Source organism: Echinops telfairi, unplaced genomic scaffold, assembly GCF_000313985.2.
Source record: "Echinops telfairi isolate 266 unplaced genomic scaffold, ASM31398v2 ScPeMD7_6273;HRSCAF=7185, whole genome shotgun sequence".
Taxonomy (NCBI): Eukaryota; Metazoa; Chordata; class Mammalia; order Afrosoricida; family Tenrecidae; genus Echinops; species Echinops telfairi.
The window spans coordinates 539268-547827 of NW_022110173.1; the positions used below are offsets into that span (position 1 = coordinate 539268).

The 8560-nt window shown below is 50.6% G+C and overlaps 1 protein-coding gene across 1 annotated transcript in view; it reads right to left on the reverse strand.

Annotated features, from left to right (window-relative positions):
- The window catches only part of ITFG2 (integrin alpha FG-GAP repeat containing 2), a 17637-nt gene that overhangs the window by 7660 nt on the left and 1417 nt on the right, over positions 1-8560 (reverse strand). Inside the window, exons 2-7 of the mRNA XM_004710479.2 lie at positions 3399-3494; positions 2501-2542; positions 2173-2344; positions 1031-1170; positions 485-633; positions 21-118 (exon numbers count right to left, since the gene is read on the reverse strand). Of these exons, the coding sequence (XP_004710536.1) occupies positions 21-118; positions 485-633; positions 1031-1170; positions 2173-2344; positions 2501-2542; positions 3399-3494 (697 nt within the window). The remainder of the gene's footprint in view (positions 1-20; positions 119-484; positions 634-1030; positions 1171-2172; positions 2345-2500; positions 2543-3398; positions 3495-8560) is intronic.

Here is an 8560-nt window from a genome sequence, read left to right on the forward strand (position 1 = left end):
CCCCACCAACCCCTCTTCACCTTGTTTGATGTTACCAATCAGGTGAGTGGATACATTCTTGTTGTGGATACGGCCAGATGTCTGGTGCAGTACCACATCTCTGGCAGCAGGGGGCTCCCTATGGGCAGGAGAATATGGGCAATTTAAGCAGAAGACCAAGGGAGCTGTTTTCTAATACCTGGGGGCCCTCTGCCTCTCAGGGCTTCTGGGCTATGAACCCACTGGGACACCTACTGCTAGCCCCATCTGACCCATGCAAGGGGAGATGAGGGCTGGAGTGGCAAGACTGGGAGCCTCCACTTTCTCCCAGGTGCTGGAAGGTTAAAGCTCAGGACTCCTGGGATCCTAAGGGCAGAGACACCTGGACTGGGACCTAGATGAAGGAGCACTGTTAAGTGCAGGCCCATCTCACGACCACAAGCCACCTCGGAGCTCATCTTGCCTCCATGCCACCCCGCACCATCCACGGCCCCCACTCTCTTACCTGCTGCCCTCCGTGGCCCCCTCAGAGGCAGGAGGGGACTCCGTGTCCTGGGTCCACGTGCACAAAAGAATTGCATAAGCACAGCCTGGCTGAGATACCATCAGTTCAGGAATGCCCAGGGGTCCTGGAGTCACAGAGAGACTGTCCACCTGCGGGCTCAAGGGAGAGGCTCAAGGGGAGGTGGAGAGGAGGGATCAGGACCGTGTAGCTGGCGCAGGGCACTGGGCGGCAAGGGGAGGGCGAATTCTAGAGCTCATTGGGCTGCTGCCTGGTGCTTGCTCCTCACAGGCCACCTGTGCACAGGGGCCCACACCCCACACAATCTTAATGCTTAGTCCACAGTTCTTGTCTTTTTGCCTAGTTCTAGAAATGTCTCCTAAGGCCTGACTCAAAAATATCCTTTGGGGGGGCCTCATTCCACAAGGTTATTTCCCTTTGTTCCCCCCTCTGCCATATCTCATGCCTGTTTCTCCCACAAACCCCCTTTGGGAAATCTCCTCCTCCAAGCCCTGGGCTCCTCCTCCGTCCCCAAGCTTGGGTTCTCACCTGACCTTCCAGCATCCATTTCTTGAGGGAGACCAGCTGCCCACTCAGATGGTCAGTGCCCTCACCCAGATCTTCCCAACGGAAAGCCCGCACGACGCGGTCTGTGTAGCCGACCACCAGCTCGCAGAGCCCATCTCCATCTGCGGGTGCAGAGAACAGGGCGGCTGCGGAGCCAGATCTGCGCTCCTGCAGCTTGAGTCTGCAAACACCCTCCAGTGCTCTGCTCACCACACCCCCACCACTGTCACTTGCTGGCCAGTGTATCTTTGTGCCCAGTCTGCTGGGCTACCGACCTGGAGCGCTTTGAGTCTGGGACCAGCTCCCATGCCTTTCCTTGTGCTTGGGAACACGCTACCCTTTTTCTGCAGGTCCTGCCCCTTCTTGCCTACTCCTGCTCCCCGATACACCGCCCAGAAGTGGTGTAGTGGTTACGAGTTGGGCTGCTAACAGAGAGGTCAGCAGTTCGAAACCACCAGCCAGGCGCTCGGGAGAAACACTGGGCTTTCTACTCCCTAAGAGGCTACAAGGGCAGTTCCACCCTGCCCCTTTAGGGTTGCCAGGAATCAGAATGGACTACTTCTGGCCTAAATGTGCCAGCCTCTGATCTGCACGGCTCACTCCCATCACCTCCTCCTGCGTCTGATCAAAGGTCACCTTCTCAGCAAGGGCTCCCTGGACAGCTTCAGGGGAAACGGCCACCCTCTGGGCCACCTCCAAACTCCCCCCCACTTCTGTGCTCCCCTTTCCCTGCACTACTGCTGCCATCTGAGGCACGAGGGGGGCTGAGCAAGCTGAGGGGAAAGTGGAAGGAAGAGACCAAGGAATTCTTCCAGGAACATGTTGAAGTCCCTTGGACACTAGTCAGTATTTTTAAAGTGCTTCTTTTATTTCCTGTCTCTTCCTACTAGGCTCCAAGAGACCAGCAATTTTGTCTGTCTTATTTGCTGCTGATCATCTTCGTGCTTAGAACAATGTCTGGCTCACAATGGGAATTCAACAACTCCACATGAAATACAAAAAAACCACACACACAAATGAATACTGATACCCCCCACCCACTCCCCTCAGCCCCTTGGGACCTGCTCTATGGCCTACTGACGCCTACTCCCCCGACTACTGGCTACAGAGGTCGCTGTGCCCACCGATGTCGCTGATGAGCATGACTTTGGTGTTGGCCGGAATGTGTTGCTTAAAGACGGGGCGCTGCTCGTCTCCCGAGAGCATCTCGTGGTGCCCAGAAGCATCCAGGGCTTTGGCAGGCGTCAGGTCAAACAGGTGAAGCCAGCCTTCGGCACTCACAGCCACCACCAGGTTCTGTGCACGACAAGGTACAGGGGAGGAGTGTGGGGCAGTTGGGTCGCAGCGATTGGGGCGGAAGTCTGCAGCTCTCAGTCCATTTCCAGGTTGAGACTGGGGTCAAGAGGGGGCCTTGGTGTGCTAGCCGAGCCCCAAGGTTCCCAGAGTTCTTACCTTCCCTTTGCTGCACACATCTCCAACCCCAACACAAGTCAGCTGCAAGAGGAGAGAGAGAGGCTGAGGGAGGCACAGGCAGAACGCACGGTCTCAGTGTTACCCGATCGCCACCACCTCCTGAAGGCGGGTGCCAGCTGACCAGCACAGGTGGTGCCCAGAACCGAGTCGGCAGGCTATGGTTCAGCTTTCCCCAGCAGCAACACGGTGGCCTGGCAATTTGGCTTAAACAAACAAACAAACCCAACAACCCAGAAAACTACATCTGATACAAAGACAACAGCTACAGCCACTGAGCCAATGCCAAGTCACAGCGACCCTCTGTGGGGTCCTCGGGGCTGTCCGTCTTTTTCCCTTGGAGCAGGGGTGGGCTGCAGCTGCGGACGGCATCACGAGGGCTCCTTACCTCTCGTAAGAGGAGGCTTCAGAAACTGCATCGAAAGACCCCCAAGTTCCTCCACCTCCATTTTCTTGTGGGCATTTTCAAGCCCTCTCCTCTAGCCAGATGGGAGACCTCCTAGACTTACTCCACCACCCCTTGTCGTCGGTCAGATCTCCCGTGGTGGCTCATGTGCTGTTCATGGGGTCTCTGTGAGTCCCAAGTCCACGGCCTCTAACGACAGTGAGGCTTGGTCAAACTTCTCTGCTACCCTCTCTAGGATCGGCCAGGGGAGGCAGTTTGCATAAAGCCCACAGGGAGTAAAACTCCAAAGACAACGAGATTCGCTGCCTTGAGTGCGAGGGCAGACGGGCAAGCCTGGGAGGTGTTCCTTCCAGATTCCATTGATCAAAGCTGGTGGGCAGTGAGTTAGTACATGTCGGTGTGCTGTTCTGTCTGAGACTCACCCCCACAGCCCTGGGACTTCCTCCCTCAAGACCCTGCGAGCTGAATACTGACCATTCCCTGGCAGGAGCAGGTGAGCCATGGCCGGCGGTCATCGTTCTTGTACACCGACAGCTTCCCGCTGGTGTCGCCCACCACCAGTTCATTTAACTTCCAGCCGAGAGAGAAGAGAGCGTTAGAGGGGGACCCTGCTCGTTGTGTCCTAGGGAAATCACAGGGCCTCCAGCGCTATCTCCACCCTATCACAAACCACTTGGGACCCGCAGAATCAGTTTCTGGTTTCTTTCTGATGGGGCTGTGTATGTGCGGGTTGGGAGCGGTAGAGGGAGGACCAATGAAGCAATTTAGAATCCCAGATGCAGCCTGGAACAGCTCTGGGCCTCCCACACCTGGTGTCCAGAGCTTCTAATTTGCTTCTTGCAAATGGGCCAGGGTTCAAAGCCACCCCAAGACTCTTAGAGCATCTAACTGCCTAACTTCAGGCCTCATTTATTTCACTGGGGCCAAACAAAAAGGCCACGTCAGCTGTTGGGGGTCCTCCCTCCACTCGCAAATCCTTTTTGATTTTGAGGAGCCTGAATGAAGCTGCAGGGGTGGGGGCGGCAGCGTCCAGGCTCTGGTGCCCTCAGGTAGTGACAAGCTCTTAGGAGGGTGGTCCCTGCCCGGCACCTCTTCTCTACTGCCTACACATGGGCTGGGGCTCCCCTTTCCAGGAGCAAACCATGATAATCAAATGGCTTCAACCCCTATTTTCACAGCTTCACCATGTTCCTATGGGGCTACATCCAAGACTTCCATCTCTAAAATAGGGTGAAGTCATTCTAGATTAGATGCTGCTCTAGTGGAGTAGTGGTTAAAGCACTTGACTGCTAACCAAAAAGCCAGCGGTTCAAAACTACCAGGCACTCTGAAGGAGAACGACACGGCCGTCTGCTTCTGTGAAGGTTTATAGCCTTAGGAAAAAAATGGGGGCAATTCTACTCTGCAGTAATTCTCAGCAGTTCAAATCCCCCAGCGACTCCTCTGGAGAAAGATGGGGCTTTCTACTCCTGTAAAGAGTTAATCTCAATATGGATGCATAAGCAAATACGGAGAATGCTGACGGTGCTCCGCTACCAAAAGATATAGTCCTGGGGTCTTAAAGGCATGTAGTTGAACAAGCGGCCATCTAGCAGGGAAGCAACAAAGCCCACATGGAAGAAGCACACCAGACTGTGTGATCATCAAGTGTCGACGGCAATAGGTATCAGAAATTCAAAAACAAGCAATCAGATTGACGTGAAAGAGCATAGACAAAGTGGAGACCTAAAATCCACCTGTAAGATAATTGGACAGTCCCTCACAGAAGGGCCACAGGGAAGGGATGATATATCCAGGGTGCAGGGTAGCACTGATGAAATACATAAATAGCCTCTAGTTCTCTTAAGATTTCCTCCCTTTACTATTATGGTCTTTATGTGTTGTACCTCATTGATCATATTAGATTTGCATGTGTTCATTTGCATATTTAAGGTCATGGTAATGACGAGAGATAACCCCTTAGAGATGGCGACAGGAATAAAGGTTCCTTGAGGGCATGGTAAGGGCTGCGGCCCGGGGTGGGGTGGGGTGGGGTGGGGTGGGGGTGGGGGGTGGAATGGAGGGAAAGGAGAGTTATATGTCAATAAAAATATTACCAAAAACATTGTTTTTCCTCCCCAAATGAGTTACAGGCTTGGAAACCCACAGGGGCAGTTCTACCCTGCCCTACAGGGTTGCTATGAGTTGGCATCAACTCAATGGCAGTGAGGTTTTGGTCGGGATATTAGATTCTCAGGAGATCTAATTCTAAAGACAACAAAGGGATGAGATAGACAGTATAGAAATGTTCGACATGAATTGGGATTTACTCCTAATGGTTTGCTTTAAATAAAGCCTGGGTTGATTTTTAAACAGTTATAGCAGTTTCTGGTAGGACAATTAGTTTACAGAAGCAAAAAATCATCAAACTCTCTATCCCCGATGCTTCAATTATGGCCATTTGGTCTTCTGTGGGCAGACAGGAGGTAGGCTGCAGAGCGTGGGGCTCGGCGTGTGACCTCCCAGGTTGGTATCAAGATCATTTTTTTTTTTTAACATTTTATTAGGGGCTCATACAACTGTTATCCCAACACATTTTCATCTATGAAACCGGGGTAATAAAAATATGTGCCTTATAAGGTTGTTGTGGGAGCTGACTTAGGAGAGGAACTGAGGAGAGTGATTAGCATAAAAAACAGTTGTCCAATCTGGCTAGACCAGAGGGTGTACACTGGTTCAGACAGGAACTGGAAACACAGGGAATCCAGGGCGGATGATCCCTTCAGGACCAGTGGTGTGAGTGGCAATACGGGGAAGGTGGGGTAGAAAGGGGGAACCGATTACAAGGATCTACATATAACCTCCTCCCTGGGGGATGGACAACAGAAAAGTGGGTGAAGGGAGTGGGTAAGATATGACAAAATAATAATAATTTATAAATTATCAAGGGTTCATGGGGGTGGCGTGGAAGGAAGGGGAAAAAATCAGGAGTTGATACCAAGGACTCAAGCAGAAAGCAAATGTTCTGAGAATGATGATGGCAACAAATGTACAAATGTGCTTGACACAATGGATGGATGTATGGATTGTGATAAGAGTTGTATGAGCCCCCAATAAAAAGATTAAAAAAAACAAAAAACCCAGTTGTCCATGGACTTCCGACCACAGTAGCTCCACGGAGGTCAGAGTAGGACTGTGCCCCACAGGGTTTTCAATAGCTGCTGTTCTGCGAGTACATTGCCAGGCCTTCGCTGAGGCCCCTTGGGGCGGACTAGAACCACTAAACTTTGAACAAGTTGAGCATGTTTGCAACCCTCAGGGACTCCAACTGGCATACTACCCAGTCACCGAATCGATTCTCACTCATGGTGAGTCTCTAGGACACAGGAGACCTGCTCCATCCTATTTCCAAGGCTATAAAAATCTCTATGGAAGCAGACTGCCCAATCTTGCTCCTTTGGAATGCCTGGTGGTTTTGAACCTTTGCCCTTTTGGTTAGCAGCCAAGCGCCTTAACCACTACGTTACCAGCACTCCTTAACTGGCAGCATCAACCCACCTACTGCCATTGGGTCTATTACAACTCATAGCAATCCTATAAACCACTTACCAGATTGTACATCTAAGGTAGGTTAGAGCATGGACCTCGTGGTTAGCAACCCAGCGCCTAACCCACCAGGGTTCCTGTGATTGGTATTGAGTAATTACTACTACCAGGTGCTTTTCAGCTTCCCGTGAGACACCTTCAAGGCTTGGGACTTAGCATCTTTCAGACCCTCCACTCTTTATTTTGCGTGCTGTCATTCAACAAATGCCGCAGCCTATAGTAGGACCCTGCAAATGCTTATTTAGTGAACAAACAAAAGATTTTTTTGATTCTTAACAGCAAATCAAAATCAGAACAAAAGGTTGAAAATGCCCAGCCAGTCCCGGAGCCAGGCAGAGACTCCCTACTAAGAAGGATCTCACTGTTTACCAGGGCACACACCCAGGAATAAAATCCTAAAACAGGGAGATAAGTGCAATGAGTAAGCAGACAGAACCCTGGCAGGCAGGGGGTGTGGCCACGGAGGTGTCCTGGAAGAGGACAGAGGGACATGTGCAGGGCAGCCAATCTGCTTTCCAGCCACTCTAATGCTTTCCAGCTGTGCCCCAGCAGGGCACAGGGACACCCTGCGCGCAGCTGGAGAGTCCGCCATGGGCTAATGCAGGGAGAGCTTCCTGCGTCTGCTTCTGCCTTCCAAAGGCCAGGTTGGGGGGCACAGAGGGTGGCTCTACAAAGTGGGGATTCTATTCCTGGCTTTTCCCTCTGACTCAGCTGGAAACAAATCTATTTCAAAGAACTAGATGAAAGGTTTATGAGGTTGAACTCAGTCTGTTTCCTACCCCCAAATCTCCAAGCATTGGCCTCAGGAATGGTGCACACATTTGTATCCCAACTCATGACTCATGCAGGCTGATCCCTCACCCAACTCTCTCAGCGGCTTGTTCTCTGTTCAGCGCTGTTTCTTAGCCGCACGGAGGTATGTTCACATTGCATCGACACACACAGTCACGTTTACTCTGCACAGTAAGAATCATTGATTCAACAAGTATTTATTGAGTGCCAGGCATGGTTCTAGGTATTGGGAGCACACCTACACCTAAATATGTTACCCAACATTTTACATTTCTGACTATAGTAAACAAACAAAAAAAAAACACTACTTATTTTGTGCACTCATGACACACACCTGTCCACAATGATGGCGGAGTGGGAGACGAGAGTAATGATGACTGGAATGGTGAAGGTCTTGTGTCACCTTGGCCATGCCTGAGTCTCAGTGATCTACCAATGTAGTCATACCCCCTTTTTGCATAACACCAACTTTCCCATCATGACCTGATCTCTGGAGGCCAAACGTCAATAAGTATAGCATATTAAAATAGATGTCAATGTCTGTCCTCATGGAGCTTAAAATCATGGTGAAATAATATTGTGGAGCTGAATGTGTAATAGGGCAATTCACTTAGAGATGTGCGATTTTTAAAAAACAGCAGGAGCTACGACAAGAAACACACTATGTATTTTTCCATTTGAAATAAAGGAGACAATCAGATAAAATGGAAAATATTGAGCAGCTAAAGTCATTTTGTTAATTTACTATGGGACTTCAAAAGGTAAAAGGCCTCTCATAAAATTGTACTGTTTAGAATACAAAGAAATATAAAAGCCCATAAAACATAATGCAAATCTATGAGAATAACTTTTTCCTCTCTGGGGAGGGTAGACCCAAAAGCGGCTCCACAAGTTTCCTTTTCTGTCACAACACTACGTGGATTGTGGATTGGCGTTGGGGGGGGGTGGTGGCAACCAGAAGGCCGCGGGCAGTCAAGGAGGGGGGTATGAAAAGAGGAGCAAACAGGGTCAGAGTGAAGTGCAGAGAGCAGGGAGGGGCAGGAGAGATGGAACCAGAGAGGAAGTGGGGAGAGTTGTCACAGGGAGGGGATTGCAACTAATGTCGGGAGACAAAACGTGCATAACTGTTGAATGTGAAACTAATGTGCTCTGGACACTTTCACACAAATCACAATAAAATATGCAAATGAAAAAGCAAACAAACTCACTGCCAAGTTGACTGCTGACTCCTAGGGCAGGCTAGAACTAACTGTCCCTGT